The sequence below is a fragment of the Hemiscyllium ocellatum genome, chromosome 20, assembly GCF_020745735.1.
Source record: "Hemiscyllium ocellatum isolate sHemOce1 chromosome 20, sHemOce1.pat.X.cur, whole genome shotgun sequence".
Classification (NCBI taxonomy): Eukaryota; Metazoa; Chordata; class Chondrichthyes; order Orectolobiformes; family Hemiscylliidae; genus Hemiscyllium; species Hemiscyllium ocellatum.
Window position 1 is genome coordinate 17,691,109 of NC_083420.1, and position 24,312 is coordinate 17,715,420.

Consider the following 24,312-nt stretch of genomic DNA (forward strand, 5'->3'; position numbering starts at 1 on the left):
TTTATTTTGCTCCAAATACTATATGTATTTAAGTAAAGAACCATAAAGTTTGCCTTTTTACAAATTCCCTTGCTTCAACTCCAACTGCTCTTGTTTTTATGCTGGTGTATGCTGTTCCTTCCTGACCCACTCTGGGTTTAATAACAATAATTGCTGCCCTTCAATGATACCATTTCGTTTTGTTTTGCAAAGTAAAAGATCTACTCATTTGTACACTACCACCACTAATCTCACAAAACACGAAGACTAGACATTCTATCACCATTCTAGGACTTGATCAAATAACCTTGGGCAACATCAAGGCAACACAGAAAACAGCATGGACAAACATGGTCTTGATTTTGAAATCTCAACTGAAAGGCTCTCAGTTCTCTCAATGAATGCAAGGCTTTCCACAGCATAAGAGGAGAAAGTGAGGACTGCAACTGTTAGAGATCAGAATCAAAAGTGTGGCGCTGGAAAAGCACAGCAGGTCAGGCAGCATCCCAGGAGCAGGATAATCAACGTTTTGCGCATAAGCCCTTCATCAGGAATTGGGGGGTGGGAATTGGGGCTGGAGGTAAGGTATGCTGGAAAGGCGATGGCTAGGTGCAGGTGGGGTGATGGCAATAGGTCAGAGCGGAGGGTGGAGTAGATAGTTAGAATGGAAAATGGACAGGTGGGACAGTTCAAGAGGGTGGTGTTGAGTTGGAGGGTTCGATCTGGGATGAGGGGAGATGAGGAAACGGGCGAAATTGACATTGATGCCATGTGGTTGGCGGGTTCCAAAAAAAAGGTGGAAGATGAGGCTTTCTTCTCCCAGGCATCGGATGGCTAGGATTTGGCAGTGGCGGCAGACGAGGACTCCTCTTTGAATGGCAAAGTGGGAGGGGAATTGAAGCGAAGTGAAGTGGTTGGCCACAGGGCGATGAGGTTGCTTGGTATGTGTGTCCCAGGAGATGTTCTGTAACGTTCCATGAGTTGGCATCCTGTCTCCCCAATATTATGGAGTTCACATCAAGATCAACAGACACAGTAGATGAGGTGTTTTGACGTGCAGGAAAATCTTTGCTGAATGTGGAGGGATCCTTTGGGGCCATGGATGGAAGTGAGGGAGGGTGGGGGGAGGTGAGGTCACAGGTTTTACACCTCTTGCAACAGCAAGGGAAGGTGCCAGGAGTGAAGGGTAGGTTTTTGGGAGGGGAAAGAGTATGGACCTAATGAAGGAGTTGCAGAGGGACTGGTCTCTGCAGAATGCTGATAGGGAAGAGGACAGAAATCTCTGGTGGTGGAGTCTGACTGCAGGTGGCACAAATGGTGGAGGATGATGCATTGTATCCAGAGGTTGGCGAAGTGAAAGAACCAGGGAGGTTCTATCCTTGTTGCAGTTGTAGGAGTGGAGATCAAGGGTGGAGGTGCAGGAAGTGAAGGAGATGCACTACAGAGCACTGTTGACCATGTGGGAAGGGTAAATTGTGGTCTTTGAAATGAGGCCATTTGACAAGGTGTGGAGTGGAAATGCTCCCCATGGGAACAGATTCGGCAGAAGCGCTTTTGTGGGATGGAGGGGACGCAGGATTTGTCAGGTTGAACTACACCGCCCTTTTGAACTGTCCTACCTCTCCATTTGCTTCCCACCTAACTGCTCCACTCTATCACCATCACCTTCCCAGCTATCTTCCCCCAAACCACTCCAGTCCCACCTCCTCATCTATTTATCTCTCAGACACACCCCACCCATTCCTGATGAAGGGCATGTGCCAGAAACATCGATTCTCCTGTTTTTCGGGTGCTGCCTGACCTGCTGTGCTTTTCCAGTTTCACAGCATATGTAGAACACAAAAGATCACCCAGTGTTTGATCAACATTTATCATTGATGATCACTAAAAACAGATCAACTGGTTATCACTCGGTGCTGTGCTTCTGGATTCCAGCTTTGAACAGATTTGGTATTGCACTTGCCCACACTTTCTCCTCTAAATAAAAAATACTCTTCCCCTGAGAAGACACTGGGATACACAGGACTGGTATAGCTCCATTGAACATTGTTGCAGAATAAGCAGCTCAAACACAACTCACCAGCTTTACACATCATGGATGCGAGAAGCTTGGACACAATGGAACCGCGTTTCCTCATTTTACATTGCTTGCTGTATGGAAAGTAAGGGATTACACCAATGATATTCTTGGCACATGAGGTCTTACAGGCATAGATCATGATAAGAAGTTCCATAATGGTGGAATTGACATCCCTGTTATAAGAAAAAAGAAAGTTATAAATTTGTAAAGTAGTTCTATAATCTATTTATATTGAATTGATATCACTTGCTTTCCCCTTATTTTGCCCCCTTTCAAAAAGTCACCCTCAAACAAGATCAACAGAAAATCTGAAAGCTGAACACGACTTTAAACTGCTGAAACTATTCACTTGGCCATTCACAATAACACTGTTCCCCTGGTGTCACACGAAACTGAAAATTAATAGGTAGTGTGGCAAACCTGCTCCTTTGACAAGGTTAGATTATCCTTGGTTTGTCTCAGAGGTTGTAAATGGCCCAGACTCAAAAGTCTAAGAGTTTTGATAGATTTTAGGGCCCATTTGTTCACAGCTAACAGATACTATTGCCTTAGGCAGAAGACTTCCATGTTTTAAAATAATTTGTATGAAGAAAAGGGATGCAGCCAGTCTTGGAGCTCAGTTGTTTTATTCAATTCAGCAGCAGCATGCATGAAGGCAGGCTGCTGGAGCAAGTCCAACCTGGTACTCTCCGTCCTTCTGACTTGGTAACCTGCAAGCTTTTTGTGTCATTTTTACTCTTTGTGCTAAGGAGGTTTGTTTATTGGGACTGTTGCAAGTATTTTGGAGCAGATTCATTAAGTCAGGATAGCCTGTCGGGTTCGGATAGGATATTAAGTTATTTGGGTATTCTATTTTTGGTTCATTGTGTTTCATTTCATAATTTTGTAAACAAATTCTGTTTGTTTAAAACTCAACAGTCTGACCAGCTAATTCACAGCAGGAATATCCACTATACACTTAGCTAAAACACATAGCAAAGTTATGGTCTGGGCTACCTGCTTAAAAATGTTTTGAGGTGTTGAGTCTGGTCCATAACAGCAGACATTCCTAATGTAGCTCTGCACAAATTATCAAATTGATAGATTGGCAATCCATCTTTATGCAAGAGCAGAGATACTGCTAGGTTTTTTTTGTAGTCAGGTAGGTTGAACAATCACTGTGAATAGAGGCAGTCATTCGTAGGTTTCTTTTAAATAACAAAAGGCCAGTAAAACACAGTAATGTTTCTTAGAATCTATCAAGAGTTTCAACTCATGCCAGATCTGTAGCTGAGACCAACTTTTTGAAGAAAACCAGATTAGATCTACAAGTGTGACCAATTATTATGAAAAATGATCCATTAACAGAGAAAATGACCACTTAAAATCAAAACGAGTCTTTTATATACTGTATTTTGCCCCATTTTCTATTTTATATTTGGTTCTCTACAGTTAGAGAGAGCTCCAAGTTTTAAAATGTATAAGCAATCTCTGAAAAATGAAAAGGTTAGTTTAATATTTATTCTGTTGTAAATCAAGTAGCAGAAGTGCTGTTCTTGCTTTGGTTGCATTTAAATACTGAAATTACAAAACCCAACTTTAAATTCAAATCAAAGGAACCAGAGATTGGAGTTAAAACTTCATTTTCAAAATATATCTCATGCAAAAGCCATGTGCAAATTGCACAAAATTACGTTCCTTATTTGATCAGTGAAATGCACAGTAGAGAATTACATTTAATATTACTTACTTTGAAACAGTCTGAATAATAAACACATCTTTTCCTCTGACAGACTCCTGAATCTGTACTATTGTTTCTATTAGAAAGAAGAAAGTTAAAAAGTTAACTTAAAAATGGAGTTTAAATTTACATTGCTAATCACCACTTTTCCACAGATTAATCCCTAACTACTTGTGCAAATATCACAGCATAAGATGGAGAATAGGTTCATTTGACAATTTAGGAATATCTAACATTAATTAAAAAAAAGAAACATTGGCCAGTAGAAGCAACTGGAGAGAGATGGGGAAATTCTACTTGGGTAAAATATTCCATGGTTATATATTCTACATTTTCAGGAAACAAAAGATTTTGGACCACAATCACTACTGATACTTCCAGGATCTCGTACTGCGCAAAACAAAACAAGACAATATATTTGTACGTGAAACCGCTTTTCTCTCATCATACTCTAATTTGTATTCTTATAGATCCACATTAGGTAGTTGCAAAAACAGCAAAAGAAAAAGGGTCAGGATTCACCCTTTTGACAGTGGAGTCACAGGTAGAAAGGGTGGTAAATGTGGAATTTGATAGCATACTTGCCTTTATTGGTCAGTGCATTAAGTACAGGATTTGGGGTGTCATGTTGCAGCTGTACAGACTATTGGTTCGATCACTTTTGGAATATTGCATTCAATTCTGATCTTTCTGCTACACGAAAGATGCTGTTAAAATTGAAAGGATGCAGAAAAGATTTACAAGGATATTTCCAGGGTTGGAGGGTTTGAGTATAGGGGGATGCTAATTAGGCTGGGGCTATTTTCATCAGAACATCAGAACTTGAGGTTTATACAAGTTTATAAAATCATGAGGGATAAATAGACAAGGTCTTTCCCCTGTGGTTGGGGAGTCCAAAACTAAATGGTGAGGGGGAAAAGATTTAAAAGGGAATTAAGGGGCAACTTTTTCCACACAGAGAAGGGTGCATGTATGGAATGAGCTGCTAGAGGAAGTGGAGGAGACTGGGGCAATTATAACATTTAAAAGGCATCAGGATAGGAATACAAATAGGAAGGGTTGAGAAGGATATCAGCCAAACGCTGGCAAATGTGACTAGATTTATTTAGGATATCTGGTTGGCATGGAAGGATGACAAATTCGTGAAGCTTTTCATATTTTTGGAACGATACAGAGAAGGTTAGCATGGACACGGTGTGTTTCCATACTGAACAATGCCACGAAAAATGACAAGTTTCTGGAGTCCACTCATTCAAAAGTTAATAGTGAATCTGTAGTTTTCTAGAGACTGTGATGTTGAGACACCATTTGATGAGTAATTCTTTTATGTTGCTTGTCTCACTGTAAAACTCCTTGAAACCATCCTTGTCGAGGGGGCTAACTAGGTTTTTAAATGACTGGCAAATGCTACGATTCTTAAAAATTAAGTAAAGGATGTAGGTGTCAATGGCAAGGTTATTGGACATTTATTACCCATTACAATATATACTGCAAAGATAGTTTTTAAATATAGCTGTGTAGCTTATTAAGCCATTTCAAGGGATATCCAAGATTCAACTATACTGCTGTGGATCTGGAATCACATACATCAAATCAGATGAAGAATGAAGATTTCTCTCTCTAAAATGCATGAATGGCTTTGAAAATACAATTCAATGGTTTCAGGATCATCTTTAATGTCATGAGCTTTTTATTCCAGATTTACTTCATGAATTGAATTACTTATAAAGACCCACATATAGTCCAGAAAGGCAAATTTTCTATTAGAGGGATATCAAATTTCTGCTTCGAGACAAAAATATTCCAAAATACATTTTTTAAAAAAGGTTTCTTCATTTTAGCTTCTGTCTTAATCCAGTCAATCAGCTCTTTCATTATATGAAAAAGGAGGAGAAGTGAAGGAGAATTCAACAATTAAAAGGATTATGTATGGCGGAGTACTTCAATGCACTTACTGCTCATCTGTTTGGTGACAATATTGCATCTGGAGGTAAATACATCCTCTCAACTAAATTGAAATTGCTGCTGAGAAAGGCGAAAGCCAAGACAAAGAAATCACTAGATTATCTGTGGAAGACTTTTTTCAACGTCCACAAGCACCATTGTTTCACTACGGACTACAAATTTGCAGGTGAAAATTGATTTACAGCAGAGAAGATCAAAATACGATTCAAACACCAAACAGACTTCTCTGCGATTGATTTTAAATACTTTAGGATACTGATGCTCTTGGCCAAGAGTGAGAGCGAGAAAAACTTGTTTACATAATCCAATGATTCTTTGCTCTTCTTTACATTCATTCAGTTCACAAGTGAAAAGTAGCCTTAATACCAAGTTTCTCCTGTCTCAGGTAACTGAGAATATTGCAACCCATCAAGCCATACTGGTCAACGGTCCATAGCACATAACTGCTCACAAATACGATACTACAATTCAGTCATTACAATTGGAATGACGAAGGAAAAAAGATGACTCTGGTACAGGACAAGTGCTGTTCTGTGACAGAACTACCAAGGAACTGTACAGGGACTTCATTGTGCAATTGACCAAGCTTTGCTTCAGAAAATGGCATCTCCCATGGCAGGATTTGAGCCCACATTGACCTGGGGTTCTGGATTATTAAGCTAGTGATATTACCACAAAGCCTATATCTCAGCATTCTGTGCTTATGCCGTTGTACAAGATGGAGGAGATTAATTTTAGTTGACTTTTCAAGTTCAAGAGTAACTTTATTTAAGTTTATAAATTCACGTGAGGCACGGACCAGGTAACTAGACGAAGTCTTTTCCTCAGGCTTGGGGAGTCCAGAATCAGAGAGCATAGATTTAAGGTGAGAGGGAAAAGATTTAAAAGGGACCTAAAGGAGAACTTTTTCCCAAGGTGATGTGTGTATGAAATGAACTGCCAGAGGCAGTGGTGGAGGCTGGCACAATTACAACAACATTTAAAAATGCACCTGGATGGGTATATGAATAGGAAGGGTTGAGAGGGATAAGTGCTGGTAAATGGGACTAGATTGAATTAGGATAACTGGTCGGCACAGACACGTTGAACCGAAGGGTTTGTTTCTGCGCTGTACATCTCCATGACCGTATGATCTGCAAGTAATGTTTCTCTAGCACTACGGTTTACAAATTAAATTATTTCACACCACAGAGGAGTATTGCTTTGTTCTGACATTACAAACTGCAGCAATCATTCCTAGATTACTGCAGCCAAATCCATTCTTGCAACCAAGCTCATTAGCAGCAACACATTCTTGCTGGCAACAGTCAACTTATTACAGACTAAATGCATGAAGTTAATTTTCTGAATGCCAATTCATCGTCTGTTTATCCCAATTCACAAAAGTGCAAATCCTAACAGAACAAAATTAAGTAATGTTTCAATTTTTTTCTCTATACAAAGATACAATGGAGCAGAACTAAGTGATCTTTCCTTTCATAGCAGCTGTTCATGCATGACTTGCTGATAGAAATGTTTACTTTAAAAATGCTCTGAAGTATTTTCATTTATTTTTAGGAGCGTGGATTAGTAAATAAATGACAAGCAAGGTTACTGGTTGTGTTTTCAGTAATTAACAATGTCATTCCTCAGCAAATTTAAGTCGCCAAAAATGTCATTCAATAACACAAGACAACCTGTTCAATCTAGCAGAACTGGGACTTTCTGCACAGAATTATTTTAATTCACCCAGTAGCAACCATAGTTTACATTTCTATTGACAATCTGCCACAGAAACAGAATGAAATATGTAACTTGAAGCACAGAATCAGGCCTCTTTGCCCAATTTCACTGTGTACTGGTGTTTATACTTCAAATGAAGCTCCTCCTACACCTATCTAAATACAAACATTTTTCTACTACTCCTTTCTCGTTTATGCACTTGAACTTGTCCTCAAACATAATTTGCCTCAGCTAGCCTATACAGCAGCAAGTTTCACATTCAAACCGCACACTAGCTAAAGTATCACCTCCATATCTTATTGGATTTACGTAGAATGATCATATTTTTATGGCACTGATTTTTGACTGGCAGTTAGAAAGATTCTTCCCACGTTAATCCATTCACACCCCTTCATAATCTTGAAGATCTATTATAAATTGTCTCAGCCCTCTCTTCAGAGAGGAGATCCAGCCTTCCGGACAGTTCAATCCCAACCCAATTCCAGGTTCTTTGCATGCAGTAAATTTTTTTTTGCATGGAGTAAAAAACGGTTCTGGTCCAGGATGCCATGAAATGTATGCCTGTAGAGTGGGTGGAATCAATATCTGCATAGCTGCAGCAGTCCTTGTTTTGATGAGTCTCCCTTTCAGAGAGCCTGGCACTCAAACACAATCACACATCAGTTTCCTCAGACAATGAGAAGTCAAATATGACACAAAGTCAATTCAGACCATGGAACAATTCACATGCAAATATATATCCTCACGTATATAGTTAACAATATGCTAACCTTCAAATGTTGGATCTAATCTGTTCTCTGACCAATGAAACAGAATTTTAACAGTTACTTAATCAAAACTCAATGCTCTGGCATTTCAACTACTAAAAAGGACACCATTGTAAAGGAAATATGTTGAGCAATTGTATTTTGCAGCTATCACAATGCTCACAGTTCAGAAAAGCAGCTATGACAATAATATTCCTTCAGAAAAACTACCAGACTCAATTATCTGTTGTTGTGGTTCTGCTCGCCGAGCTGGAAGTTTTTGCTGCAAACGTTTCGTTCCCTGGCTAGGGAACATCATCAGTGCTGTTGGAGCCTCGTGTGAAGCGCTTCACACGAGGCTCCAACAGCACTGATGATGTTCCCTAGCCAGGGAACGAAACGTTTGCAGCAAAAACTTCCAGCTCGGCGAGCAGAACCACAACAATGGATACCCGAGCTACAAATCTTCAATCAGATTTTAATCAATTATCTGTGTTGGATAATAACTGGAATGAGAAATGGAGTTTAATTTGGCTAGAGGAGGTACTGCATTTTGGTAAAAACAAATAAAGGCAGGACTTATACAATTAAAAGTATGGCCTTAAAAGTACAGTTGTAGAACAACGAGACCGAAGGATTTGGATATATAATTCTTTGGAGTTTGCATTACATGCAGCCAAGGTAGTTTGGAGAGCATTTATAGCACTTGCCTTCATTGCGGAGACTTTTAAATACAGGAGTTGGGATGACATGTTGAGATTGCACAGGACACTGGTTTAGAGTAGAGTGTCCAATTCTGGTTGCCCTGTTACAGGAAGGATATTATTAAGCTGGAGAGGGCTCAAAACAGATTTCCAGGATGTTGCTGGGAATGGAGGATTTAGGGTAGAAGGAGAGGCTGGGACTTTTTTTCCCACTAGAATGTAGGAAGTTTAGGGACAACCTTGCAGAGATTTATAAAATCATGAGGCGTGTGGAAAAGGTCAATATCAGATGTCTTTTCCCTGGGATTTCAAGACTAATGGGTGTATTTTTAATGACAGAGGAAAGATTTTAAAAAAACATGAGGGGCAACTTTTTTTTTGAAAAGCACCATGGTTTGTGTGTGAATGTACTTCCAGAGGAAGTGGTGAATGTGGGTATAGTTACAATATTTTCAGACATTTGGATAAGTACATGAATAAGAAATGTTTGGAGGGATATGTGCAAAGTGCAGGCAGGTGACAGTGGCTCATTTTGGGATTACGGTCGACATGGACTGGTTGGGTGGACAGGTCTGTTTCCATGCTGTATGACTATGCTATGCTACCAGCAAATTATTCACCAATTAAGGAAATCACTTGCCTAAATTAGAAAAAAAATACAAAAGTTCCAACAGGACATTTGGTCCTTCATATCCATGATAGCAGAAAGCAGGCTAGCTAGCTAAATCACATTCTTCAACTCTTGGTTCACTACCCTGCAGTTATAGCACTTCAGGTCCATAAGCAAAAGCTTCACTCCTCCACCTCTACCACCTTTCTTGCTTAAATAATTATTTCAACTGCGCTCCTAAGTATTCTTTCAATACTGTAAAGCTACAGTCCCTAATTATTGACCTTATTGCTATGGTAAACAAGCGCTTTCAATCAACATATCTTAGCTCTTCATAACTTTATATATCTCAATTAAATCTTCTCTACCTTCTTGATCCCAAGAAAATATATTTCCTTTACAATGGTAACTAGAATTATAGGCAATACTCTAGGTATACCTTATTAAATATTTAATGGAGCTCTAGCATAACTTCCCTTACGTTCTAAACTTCTGATAATAACAGTATCCCATCGGTTGCATAAAGCCTGTATTCTATCTCTCTACCCTCAAGGATCTGCACTCTACCATAGTCTATTCTTCTGGATTCACCAAGGTCAAACAGTGATGTCATGCTAACATCACTGGACTAGTAATCCAGAGACCCAAGTTAACACACTACAACATTAACTGAAAGCGCGCTGCAGCAACTGGAGAAATTTATTTTCTAGTTCTTATTTTCACTGCTTTCCAAGCACAAGCGTATTGCTTCACTTCGTTCTAAATCTACATTCAGGCTCCCATCCATCCTGCTATCTTATTAACCTGCTCTGCAAAACTATCATGAAAATTGTACTTCGATCCACATTCCAGAACACAACAACAGTGATTTCAGTTGTGATTGGAGAAATTTACCTTTCACATTTATGCATCACTACCATTCTCAGGTGTCCCTTCTTTGGTTAGCTCAGTACTACAGACAATTTTAATTTGCAAAGGAGGAATTATTTCTAATGCGTGCAAATGATTTCAAAGAAAATTTGCATAACTTTGTTCAAAATACAAAAAAGGTACTTAATTGATAATATACAAGACATTATGCTACAACTTAAATACATTAAAAACTTTGACCAAATGTAAAAATCCATTTCCATAAAACAAATTATATTCAGTCAATTTTCTTGTCTTTCCAAATGTATTAGAATTCAAAGCAGAAATGAATAAACCAAGGCCCTTTTTCATACACTTCCATATAACACATCACTGCTGAATTTCCTGGGAACAGGAAAAGGAGCACATGATGATCATGTTCTCAGTAGTCCAAATAATTTTACTATGTTACAATTGTCAACCACTAAACAGAAGTATTGGCAATGCAAGTTCAGACATCAGTCAGACCAGAGGCTTTTGAAATGTCAACAACCACATCACTAAAAGGACTATCAACTTATAATTACTCTGATAATTTATGCCAATTTGTTTGTACAAGACTCAGATAGAAAATACTTGCATTTAACCAGTGGGAATTACTGGGGAAGTGGGAAAAGTGGAACATGCAACCAAATCCATATATAGCCAATTCAGTATCATGCTCATTAACATACAAACATCATAGTGAACAGGAAGGTATGACTGCACTTAAATCATGCATTTTGTAAAGTGCCAGAATGTTGTCTTGCTTTTCACCCTCAAATTGCCAAGGACAAAGAAACTGGCCCTAACTACCACAAAGAGAAATTAAATGGGCAAATCACACCCATTTTGCTAGCATGTCAAGAGGGTGAGGGGTGACCTCAGAGGTTTATAAAATCATGAGAGACATGGATAGGATAAACAGACAAAGTCTTTTACCTGGGATGGGGAGTCCAGAACCAGAGGGCATAGGTTCAGGGTGAGAGGGGAAAGATATGAAAGGGACCTATGGGTGAACTTTTTCATGCAGACGGTGGTGTGTGTATGGAATGAGCTGCCAGAGGAAGTGGTGGAGGCTGTACAATTACTGCATTTAAAAGGCATCTGGATGGGTATGTAAATGGAAAGAGTTGAGGGACATGGGCCAAGTGCTGGCAAAGGGGACTAGGTTAGATTAGGATAAGTGGTTGGCATAGACGAGTTGGATTAAAGGGTCTGTTTCCATGCTGTACATCTCTTTGACTCTGTTACTGACATGCAGGACAAAGTATTCTTAGAGCTGATTAATCCCCTAATCCGGTAGCCAAATAATAGAACATGCAAGTTACTTCAACAGGTTTGAGGGGCTACAGATGGTAGGATTCCTCTAATTTTGTAGTAGTTTAAAATGTAGATACTGTGAGAACAAGATGTTTTAATTTGCAATTTAAGTTAATGCAGTGGATCATCCAATGATTAACACTAAGAGGCAGCCAAGATTCTGTAGAGACAGTTAGATATTTTTGAATTTAAGAGGTGCCACCAACCCACTTTTGAAACAGATGGGATTTGCATTCAGACCTTCCAACTCAAAGCTAGGGGCACCATTACTGTACCAAAAGAGTCCTTTTGTCTTAATAGTGAGATAATTTCCAATCAACCTGTTCAGCGATATTATTACACAGCTCTGGAGCAGATGGGACTTGAATCTTAGTGTTCTAGCTCAGAGGTTAGAACATGACCATTGCACAAGAGACCTTTGCCTTACCACTTAAGAATTCCTCACATTGTGAATAGTATACAGCACTAATTGTTTGTTATTCCCACTGAGGTTAATTATAAAGTCACAGCCTTATTAAAGCATCAGCTATTTCGGGCAGTGGCAGATCATACTAGTCATATTATATGCATGATTATATCTCACACTCATTATTCAAAATGTAATAAAATCTCTAAAATGGAACAAATGTAGTCATGAAAGTTTACCTATGAGCAGCAGGTACCTGCACGATCATTGGTTTCTATCAGCCACAGCTGTCCAATTAGAATTAGCATCATACACCCTTTGTTTCTTACTTCCAAGAGTGTAATTGCACTTAAACAGATACTTCCAAATAACCTCCCTTATTCTGATTAAGTTCTTGAATATTCTGCCAGAGGAATGATCTAAGGTTACAGAATTTAATGTAAGGACAGGTCAATGTGATCATCTTGACTGGCAGAAGTGTTGAATAGTTTACGCTTTTTTTAAAAAAAGTTACAGGAACTTGTTTGCACAAATATTCATGCACAAGAATGTTAGATGCAATCTGACCATTCTATTTTTATAATGGACAAAACATTTCAATTCCTACCAACATTCCACTATAAACTGTGAGAATGTATATGAATGCAAGAGTTGAGAGAAAAAAAAATCTTCATAAGCACATTAGAGTAAAAATCAAGGAGTACTCACATTTTTTTAATAAATACCTAGGAAGGCCTAACTAGCCTAATAGCACTGATAATCGGCGATGAAAAGACTTCCTACACAACGTGGCAAAGCTTAATTCCAATAACATGAGATCACATTCTCAGCAGTCATACAGACTTTGTACATGTAGTTATGCTTCTGTAATTATAATTAAGTCTATGGTTGATGAGATAAAGCCCATCTTTCTTTTCCTAACTGCAAAGCAAGTATTTGTTTCAGAATTTATAGAATAGCAGTTTCTAACGAATGCATCCTGACCAAAACTGTGCACCATACAAATAAGCATGAAAAAAAACAAAACTTACTCCTATAGCATAAACAACTCTTCTGCAAGTATATTCAAGACAAACCATTGGGTGAAAATTGAAGACACCATGCCAGAGATGCCCAAAACTAAAAATAAGCGTACAATCAAAAAGGCAACTTAGTGTTGCAGAGTAATATTAGCTATGTTTTGCTGTGAACTACTGCCTAATGGAATGCGGATTATGGGCGCCCAAAATTTCAATCAGGCCTCTTGCCAGACAAAACATCATACATCAAGTAAATTGTGCAAAACCTGGTGACACAGTAACATTTGGAAAATTTCTCGCAAGTTATTTTAAGGGCACAAAATCTGGTGAGAAAATAATTAGAATTGAAAACTTTAAACTAAAGAAAACAGATATGGAAGCAACAACTAATCTGTGAATTGGTTCAGGCCACCTAGAGATGCTCCTGGGGTCTTGTGGAAGAAGGGGCAGTGTTGATAATTCTGGGCCGGAAGAGCCAGAGTCAAGTGCCACTCAACCTGGAGGGTGTGTCATGTCCAAAGAGATCGATTTAAAATCAAACATAAAAAAGGTGAAACGCATTTGATTGACTTTTTACTGTATAATTCAAGTAAACATTTTGTGCACAAAACAGTTGCTATGGTTTCACCACAGGTCTGAGGTAAATTCACATTTCAGGAAATAGAAAGTGGGATGTTGACTCAGAACGCGTGTATTTATGTTAACTAGCTCAGCAACAGTTGTGCTTGTGACAAGTAACCTATACCTCAATCATCTCCCTTGCCAAATAAAAATCCTGCAGCCTAAATTTGATCTGGCCCCAAAATAAAAAAAACAGCTGACACCAATTGCATGGCCTTTTTAACACACGCATGCACTCTGGATATGCAACCACTCTGGCAAAGGTTCACCAACAGATACCTTTTCAAACACGAAAATGGAATGAAGATGGTGAAGGCGATCTTAAATACTAGTTAAAAATCAGCACAATTGTAATGTATGTTAAACACTTGCGCATCTAATTTAAACACCATCTTAAAAAAAAGCTTAGTACTATACAACACACAATGAATATTCTTGTAGATTTTTCATTTCAAACTATCACTTTTGTCTAGTGGTACAGACAAAACAGATAGCTCATTAGCTTTGTCTTACGTGTTCTTGCAAATATGCAGCTGTGCAATAGATAGACCAATGAATCAATTTAGGATTAGAGTTTACAGAGCCTTGGACTCATTACCAGAATAATCTCAATTTCAATGAAGTTTCTGCAGTTAAAAAACAGCAAGTTACTCCTTTCTGTTTAAGAGAATGTCATGCATAGGCTAACTGTTGTCACTATTTACGTTTACTGAGTCTAAGTTCAAGAGAATAAGTTTTTTGGTTTACTCATGAGATGCAGAGCTCAGTTCTACTCAGAAAGAGAAACCAAATTGCAACCTCGGGGACAACACTGAAAACCTGTAGCTTTACCCAGCTTCCCAAGCAATAAGCTGCACTATGTCATATCAAAATATACCAGGTCAACCCTAGCTCAACATATCCAAGTAACAGATCAGAAAGATCATTGCAATGAAAACGCATTCCTATATTCTGGCATTTTCACCTCCCCTTTCTTCTGAAGGCAATCAACATTTGCAATTCCAGTCACTGAGAGCTTCTAGTATTTCATTCAAGGGGACACAAGATATCTTTGCATTCTCCTTAAACCTACTGGCCAAAGAGATTTTACAAATTCATTAAAAGCAAAAGAAACGTAACTAGGGAAACAATTGGGCCCCTTAAAAGACCAAAAAGGCCAACTATGTGTGGAACCACAGAAGACATGAGATACTAAATGAGTATTTCGCCTCAGTATTTACTGTGGTGAAGGATATGGAAGCCAGAGAATTTGGAGACATAAATATATAGTGGCTATATTACAGAAGTGGTGGTACTCAAAATGCAGAAAAGGTGGATAACCCTGGGACCTGATTAGGTGTTTCCAGAAGTTTGTGAGAAGCAAGGGAAGAGATTGCTGGCCTTTTGCTAAGATACTTGTATCGTCGAGAACCACAGATGAGGTGCCAGAAGACTGGAGGTTGGCTAATGCATTTCCATTATTTAAGAAAGGTGATAAGGAAAAGCCAGAGAACTATAGACTAGCGAGCTTCACACCAGTGGTGGGCAAGTTGCTGGAGGGCATTCTGAGTGACAGGAATTAAATGCATTTGGACAGGTAATGACTAATTAGGAGAAAGGTGAGGACTGCAGATGCTGGGGAGTCAGAGTCAACAAATGTGGTGCTGGAAAAGCACAAGAGGTCAGGCAGTATCCAAGCAGCAGGGGAGTTGAAACCTGGCTCATCTGGTGAAGGTCCCCTTGTACTCTGCGGTAACTTTCTTCACAGTCCACTACACCGCCAACTTTGTCATCTGTAAACTTACTAATCATGCCTCCTATATTCACATCTAAATCATTTATGTAAATGATGTAAAGCAGTGGACCCAGCGCTGATCCTTGTGACTCTGGATCCATTGGTCACAGGCCTCCAGTCTGAAAGACAGTCCTGTCTCTTAACTTCAAGCCATTGTGTGTCCAATTGGCTAGCTCCCCCTGGATTCTACACGATTTAACCCTGCTAACCAATCTACCATGCAGAACCTTGTTGAATGCTTTGTTGAAGACAATGATGAAAGCAGAGCAGTAGACAATCTTCTTGTCACTTAAAAAAAACTCAACCAATTTAGTGAGATGTGCTTTCTCGCACATAGGGTCAATCAACATGGCTTTGTGTGCGAGAAAGCGTGTCTTGCTAAATTGATTTGATTTTGTTTGAAGTGAGAAAGATGATTGATGAAAACAGAGCAGTGGACATTGTCTATACGGTCTTCAGCAAGGCAATCAACAAGATTCCATATGGTGGACTGTTTAGCAGGGTTTGGTGATGCTGAAACCAGGGGGAACTAAACAATTGGGTACAAAATTAGCTTGAAGTTCAGAGACAGAGGACTCTCTCTCAAACTGGAGGCCCATGACCAACTGAGAAACTTAAGGGTGCAGTTGGATAATCCCTTGAAACAGGTAGATAGGTGGTGGAGCTTTTTAGTACTCTTGCCTTCATTAGTCAGTGCACTGAGCGTAGGAGTTGGGATGTCATGTTGCAGCTATATGGGTAATTGATTAGGCCACTTTTAGAATACTGCATTCAATTCTGGTCTCCCTGCTATAGAAAAGTTATTGTTAAACTTGAAAGAGTTCTGAAATGAATTACAAGGATGTTACCGGAATCGGAGGGCTTGGATAAGAGGGAGACACTGAATAGGCTGGGGCTTTTATTCCCTGGAGCTTGGAAGACTGAGGGTGACCTTATAAAGGTTTATAAAATCATGAATTATAAAACATCTTCTACCAGATGCTTCAAGCTTAGCAAATGTAATGTAACACTGCTGTTTTGAAACATTTGCTCTATTTCATCAGCCTAAACCTTAAAGTATTCAAATAATCCTTAAAATTTTTTAAGAGACAAAAGCTATACATGAAGAACAGTACTTCACAAAGCAACGCTTAGAGTGCAAATAAGCCCTGAAAGCATCAAAATTCCCAAGAAACTTTATTAAACTAAAATATTTTACATTATGCACTTACCTCTGTTAGCTTCTTGGTATACTTGAACTTTACCCGGTTCTACGCCAAGTCGCCTAAAATTGAAGATGAGGAATAACCCTCAAATAAATCGTTCCTCAAAAACCATATTGTTAACTTTTACATAAAATTATGGCACAGACACAGGACATGTCTTTAAAAGGGTAACCAAAAATACTGAGATTAAAAAAGTATATAACTCTTTTGGGGGAGCAGTGGGTCAGAGATAGAAAGGAAGTACTAATACTTACCTATAAAATTTATATTCAAGCATATTTATTATAATAGTCACAACAGAATAACACCGATAACAACTGGCAATCATAATTTCGTTCATAGGCGTGACCAAACTAAAAATCACGTTTAATCAACAATGTAGTGAAGTGGCCCAGCACAATGAATATCTAATCCCAGAATTGACTATTTGTCTGGGCTACAATGCTTCTTCATCTTCCTGGTGAATACATGGGTAGACACCACAAATAAGCTGGATGTTCTAATAACTGGAGGAAAGCGGAATAGAGAATTTTAAAAAAAATTAATGGCTTGTCAGGCATAATCACTCAATGACCTCCTCAGTTGGAAACTGCCCATGCTGCTTAATGGGCAAGTGACAGGTCTGCCTTCCCTAATGTGCTGAATAAACTGCTCACATTTGAAAACTAGTGACTTCACTGAGGTAATCGAAACCTTTTATACTTGCGGCATACCTCACTCGGCTTTATACAATGTTCAGTTCAGGAGAAAAAAAGCTCAAATCTAGGGCAGACCAAGGTAAAGTGCATTCCAATAAAGCAGTAAAGTCATAAAAGGTTTTTTTTAAAAATCAGATTTTTAAAAAGTCAGGAGAAAGCATGAGCCTTATGTTCAATGTGAATCTAAATGAATTATTTGAATAACTATATCCAAATTACTAGTAAATATTCACCCTGCGGCAAGCATATTGAAAACCCATTCAACTGGACAGGATGTAAAGATTCATTCTTTGAAGAGAAATCAGTGACTCATCAAGCAACATGACAGTCTGGGCTCCAGAACAGGATTTTAATGAGGTCTACAAATCCAAGGATCACTACCACTTCTGTAACTTCAAAGAAATGTACATATTTCTATCACAAGTAGAAAAAAATTGGTAATATAGAGTAATGTATCATGAAAGTCAAAATGACAGCAGCTGGATCAGAATCTTTTGAGAAGCAACACAAAAACTAAAGGCACGTTGCAAAATTATAAGCATCTAGAATTAACTTTTAGCTCAGGATTATGTTAAAAACCCCTAACGGGAGTGGTTTTCATGACTGAATTTAATAAGAATGAAATGGGTGCAGAGAAAAGTCCATCCAAACAACAAAAGGTTCCAAACTGATAATGCCACCTATTAATAAAGGGAATGCATAATTTTGACATAAACAGACATTTTTGACACAGGAATATTTAACTGCAAAGTTACTTTTAACAGTACTTCTCCCCACAGTCAAAAAATGAGAATTCCTGCATAGTAGATGGCAATTTGATCTATTCCAGGCATCAGCTGAAAACGTTATCCTGCCTAATGACACTTCCCAGCTCTTGATCTATAGACTTGTAGTTTACAGTACTTTTTGTACATCACACATTTGATGAGGGTTTCTACTTCTATCAGTTAGTTCCAGATCTTCTTTATTTTAGCGAAAATATTTATGCCTCAGCTCCCCTCAAATACTTGTGCCAGTTACTTTAAAATTACTTCCTCGTTAAATTACTTTAAAAAGGTGCAAAACCCCTACCAAACCTACAATTCTTTGCATGTTATTTTCTTTGACTCTCAATAGTTAAACTCCAACATTTATTTGCCATTCACAGAAGCCAGTGCTTTCTAAGCATTTTGTAGCCCCCCTTTCATGAAAAGGCTTTCTCATGTTTTTGGCTGCATGGTCACTGATTGCCCCCTGTTAATCTTCAGTCTGTCAACAGACTTTGTAATCCATGGGAGCAGCAGGAGGGAAGGTCAGATTTATCTAACCCACTATTCTCCTATAGAGGGCAGTAGCAGAATCTTCAAGTATTGTAGCTATTATAGAAATGTCCTCACTTGACATGTCCACAAGCCCACTTTCAAAAATTCACTGGATAGTGAACAGAGCAAGAAATGTTGCCTACTACAGTAACTTCACAAAAATCAAGGGCATGGTACCCATTTAGAACATTTGAGATGCTGGGGTTCATCTACCACAACGAATACCTGATCTTTACAATTCTGCACCAGCAGGTGGAACAATTGTTCATCATGTCATCAAAGTCAGCAATGGTGCAACATAGAGGTACAAAGAAAATGCTATAATCAATTCCTGCTAGTTACACTCAATTTACTTAAAAAGACTGCATTACACAAATAAAATGCTGAAGCAGCACAAGTGAAAAAAAAACACACCTTACCTTTTAAAATTTGTAAATATTAAAATGTAAAAAAGGTACTAAGTCTACTGACCAAGAACAGTTTGAACTGAACAAGAATAGAGGGCGAAAAAAAAACACTTCATACTTGCTCCCAAGAATAAAAGATGAAAAGGTAGAAATACGCTGAAATAAATCAGTATTACACCTAATTGTTCTTTTAGAATACATAGTCTATACTGAAGTTTGCATCTTCAATCTACTGTGAAATCTAGTGTCCAAATTGTACTTTCGTTCACATGAGACAATGCAGAATAGTTTATTCTGTTTGTAGCATTTTTATTAAGGGACATTAAAAATACTAGGAATTTGCATAACATTTTACAGTATTCAAGAACATATGCCTATAATTTGGCAAATGTTATGATTGTAGGTGATTGCTCAATAAAATGAGCACTTCTATCAAGCAACGAATAGGAGTTAACATACTAATTCTCCCAAGGTGACTCCATACATGAATCAGTTGCACATATATAAGTAGGTCTATATAGGTGTACGCAACGCAAGAGTAGGTTAACTCCTCTGTAGCAAAACAAGCAAAAACCAAAATAAGAAATCAGGCTTATGATATTAATAGAGGTAAAAAGGAAATAGTAATATCTGCTCATGTCACTGAATGGTAAACATTCACCAAGATGTTGTCTGGTATAGAGCATTTCAACCATGAAAAAAAAGACTGGATTAGCTCAGGTTATTTTCAGTGGAGCAGAGAAGATTGAGGGAGGAACCTGATAATGGTGTATAAGATTATGAGGGGCATGTAAAGCAGTTGTTTCCCTTAGTTGAACTGTTAAGACAAAGAGGCACACTTTTAAATTGAAAGGAAGTAGGTTTAGAGTGGTTTTGAGGAAATGGTTTTTCACCTACATGGTGGGTGTCTGGAATGCAGTACCTGGGAGCATAGTTGAGGAAAGTAACCTAACAACCTTTAAAAAGTACTTGGATAAATAACAAATATCATAACATTCAAGGCTGCAAGTCTAGTCTGGGAAAGTGGGACTTGCGTAGGTAGCAATGTATTTTTGCTTGTACAGACTCAATGGGCAATAGGGTCTCTTTCTGTACAATTTTATGATTTATTAAAAAAAAGCTTTAAAACATAGTACTGCACAGGCTGTTTCTAAAATATGATACACTTTTTAAATAGAAAAATCAGTCAATCCAGAGTAATATATAGTGATAACTTTATAAAAAAGGATATTTGCTTACTCTGAAATTTTTCTGGCTAATTCTGTGTAGGCTGAACACGAGTTGGCAGAGAACAGTGCCAGGCCACCTTTGATTACATTCATGGCTGGTGGGTCCTGCAAGCCTCCCCTCAACACGATCCTTTTTGCCAACCTTCACCACCACCACCACCCAATATCAATTCACCTGCAACTTAACAAAAACGTATGTTATTACAAAGTGGGCACAATTTTTAAAAGGAATTCACAGCAAGCGCGACATTCGCTCGAAAATAAAACTGCAAATATAAAATACACTTTAAAAGGGCAGCTTTAAAGAGATAAAACTCCACCCCTTTTTTCTCTCTCTCTCTCCACGCTGTAACTACTTGCAAAGCCACAGTGGGTCTGCTGCAGTTCCTGTCACATGTGGAGAACCCCCTTCGCCGCCTCTGCACGATCAGCGCCCATTTTAAGCCGCCCCGAATACTGGACAAGGCCCAAAGGCCAAACGACAACAACAAGTCCTGACTCACCCCCCTCCCAAACCCATTCTCCTCACACGCCCCCCCCACCCCCACATCAGGCCGGACACTCGCTACCCACGGGACTCCACTGGCGATCAAGGCGACGCACTCCCGCCCACTCCGGGTGGGTCTTTTACCTACCGGTTCTGAGGGATGGTCGGCGTGACCGTTAACGGGAACCAACGGCCGCGTCAATTCCCCAGAACGGTCCTCCTCACCTGCACCCGCCAACACCGCCGCTGCGTCGACGCTGCCACCGCGCGCTCCCGTACGCTCAAGGACAGCGCGCCCGCCCCTCATAACTCGGGCTCCTCCCATGGCAACGCGGCCACACCCCTGACAACCAAGGCACCACCCCTGGTCACCCGGCCACACCCCTGACAACCAAGGCACCTCCCCTGGTAACCTGGCCGCACCCCTGACAACCAAGGCACCTCCCCTAGTAACCTAGCCTCATCCCTGACAACCAAGGCACCTCCCCTGGTAACCTGGCCGCACCCCTGACAACCAAGGCACCACCCCTGGTAATCTGGCCACACCCCTGACAACCAAGGCACCTCCCCTGGTAACCTAGCCGCACCCCTGACAACCGAGGCTCCAGACCCTGGCAACCGGACCAAGAACTGGTCTCCTGACTCCTGGGTCTCCCGCAAGCACGTGACTACTGGGCAGGGTCACATGGTAAGGCTGGGATGGGGCGGAGCTACATGACGTTAAGTAGCGACGTCGTGAGATTCCGCGCGTGATGTGATGACGCTCTTTGTGTCTGAGTTTGCAAGTTTTTCTGCATGTGTTAATTTGCAAAGAGTTTTAATGCTGTAATATTTTAGATGGCGGTAGAATTTTTTGGAATAAGAATGTTCTGTATGTATTTTTAATCAACAATTTAAGGTTGTGGTGGGGGAATTAGTCCGTTATAACTAATTCAGGAGCTGATTGTGAAATGCTTTTCCATGAAGCAGCTCATTATCACTTGTCTAAGCTTGCAAATTGCATTTTTGTAGCATCCTTCAGTGTGGAGAAAATGTCCAGTTGTGTGTTACACAAGTCAGAACATTATGAATGCCATTTCAAGGAAGAAAATGCTATATTCATACTTTGTTGCATCTAAAAAACCCTAAATTTTGGTAGTAAACAAGGTAAAAACAATGACTGCAGATGCTGGAAACCAGACTCTGGATTAGTGTTGCTGGAAAAGCACAGCAGTTCAGGCAGCATCCAAGGAGCAGGAAAATCGACGTTTCGGGCAAAAGCCCTGATGTTATTCCCGATGAAGGGCTTTTGCCCAAAATGTCGATTTTTACTGCTCCTAGGATGCTGCCTGAACTGCTGTGCTCTTCCAGCACCACTCTAATCCAGAGTTTGTTAGTCAACAGTATAACGATTCATTAGGAGAAAGTGAGGACTGCAGATGCTGGAGACCAGAGTTGAAAAGTGTGGTGCTGGAAAAACACAGCAGGCCAGGCAGCATCCGAGGAGCAGGAGAATCGAAGTTTCGGGCATAAGCCCTTCTTCAGGAATGATTCCTAAAGAAGGGCTGATGCCCGAAACATTGATTCTCCTGCTCCTCGGATGCTGCCTGGCCTGCTGTGTTTTTCCAGTACCACACTTTTCAAGTATAGCGATTCATTGCAATTACGCCTTTCCAGTTTGGGAAGGCGTGCAGAGTTCAAAGCCGGAAATGTATAATTAAATTAAGTTAGGTTAAATCAAATTACATTTAATTCAATTTAAAATCTTAAGCAAAATAAAGAACAGGACTGAATTGTAAGATTTGAGAGTGATAAATGACAAATTAATTCTAGGCAATAATCAAAATTTTATGGAATGCAATTCAATATTTATAAAGTTGATTTGCCAGGTTCTAGATTAGAGTGGTGCTGAAAAAGCACAGCAGTTCAGGCAGCATCCGATGCTGCCTGAACTGCTGTGCTTTTCCAGCACCATTCTAATCTAGAATCTGGTTTCCAGCATCTGCAGTCCTTGTTTTTACCTGCTTCACCAGGTTGTTTGGCATTAACTAAGAAGTATCGCAATGTGAGCATTTTACTTAGAATTCAATAAACGGGCCATAACCTCCATGAAGTCTTGAGAGCATGTAAGTTCCACAACTTTGTTCTCTTTATTCAAGATCTTGGACATAATAGGGACACAGAGTACAAAAGCAAGGTGTTAAGCCTGTGTACAACACAGGCACAACCTCATTTAAAGACCTGAAATAAATCAGAAAAGCCTGTAGAAACTCAGCAGCTCTATGGACAGAGGAGCAGTTTACATTTCAAGTCCAATAGTACTCTTCAGTGGTATAGCCTCAACTGAAGAATGGTGCTCAATTTAGTACACTTTAGGAAGGCTGCAAAAGCATTATAAAAGATCCATTTAAAAAAACACGAAAATGGTTCCAGGGATGAGAAACTTCAATTATGTAAATAGATGGAGAAACGGGGAGTGTTCTCCCCGGAGAAGAAAAGGTTGATAACAGATTTGATAGAGGTTATTAAAATCAAGATTATGACAACTCACTGCATAAAAAAAGGTTTAAAGTAGCTTCTTTGCTTATTGTATTCTGTCCCTATCAAAATAATGTTGTAGAAGTATCAGTGCAGTCTAGTGGACTGCCCTTGCCACTAGATGCTTGGTTGATTTGTTTAACAACATGAATTCAATTTCTGTAAAGCTACAGCTTGATAATATTGAATAGTACATTATTATTCAACAGCTGTATTTTCTCTGTAATGAAGAAAAAAAATGGTAGCTGAAACAGAAACAGAAATGGCAGATGAAACCCAGCAAGTATGGCAGAATCTGTGGAATGAGATCAGAGTTAACATCTTGAATCCAGTGCCCTTCTCTAGAACCATTCCAAACAGTTCTGAAGAGGGGTCACTGGACTCAAAATGTTAACTTTTCTTTCTCTCTTCCAACGCTGCCAGACCTGCTGAGTTTCTCCAGCAATTTCTGTTTTTATTTTCTCTGTATCCCACTCCTTCCACCATTTGTAAGTGACAAGGAGTTAATGTATGAGCATGCTGCACCATTGGAGGTCCTGTCTTTCAGATGAAATATCAGACCAAAGAAACATTTGCTCCGATCAGGGTGCCTTGGGTTTCATTATGCACAACTTCAAAGAGCAGAGAAGTTTTTCCTGGTGTTCTGTATTATGAACCATCAATCGACATCGCTCAGATTATCTGGTCACAACGATATTATTGTTTGTGGGAATCTGTGGGCTGTTGCATTTCCTACATTACAATGGTGACTCACTTCAAAATCCATTACATTGGCTGTCAGTACTTTATAATAGTTTGCAGACATGAAAGGTGCTATATAAATGTAAGTCTTTTTCTTTCATAAGAGTTTATCTAACTTTCACTTCTCAGTCACATTAGTTTTCCCATTTGTATGCTTTTTAATTTAAAAA

General features: G+C 39.3%; 1 protein-coding gene across 8 annotated transcripts in view; it reads right to left on the reverse strand.

The window, feature by feature from the left end:
- prpsap2 (phosphoribosyl pyrophosphate synthetase-associated protein 2) overlaps nucleotides 1-21,195 on the reverse strand; it is a 37,287-nt gene extending 16,092 nt beyond the window's left edge. For 3 of the 8 annotated variants that reach the window (XM_060840175.1, XM_060840177.1, XM_060840170.1), the window contains exons 1-5: nucleotides 21,033-21,195; nucleotides 20,408-20,578; nucleotides 16,769-16,821; nucleotides 3,789-3,855; nucleotides 2,060-2,232 (exon numbers count right to left, since the gene is read on the reverse strand). In XM_060840175.1, the coding sequence (XP_060696158.1) occupies nucleotides 2,060-2,232; nucleotides 3,789-3,855; nucleotides 16,769-16,821; nucleotides 20,408-20,490 (376 nt within the window). In that variant the 5' untranslated portion in view covers nucleotides 20,491-20,578; nucleotides 21,033-21,195. Of the gene's footprint in view, nucleotides 1-2,059; nucleotides 2,233-3,788; nucleotides 3,856-16,768; nucleotides 16,822-20,407; nucleotides 20,579-20,970; nucleotides 21,002-21,032 lie in introns of those variants that run through there. The other 5 variants (XM_060840171.1, XM_060840172.1, XM_060840173.1 and 2 more) reach the window with 5 other exon arrangements.
- Between the last annotated feature and the right edge of the window lie 3,117 nt (nucleotides 21,196-24,312).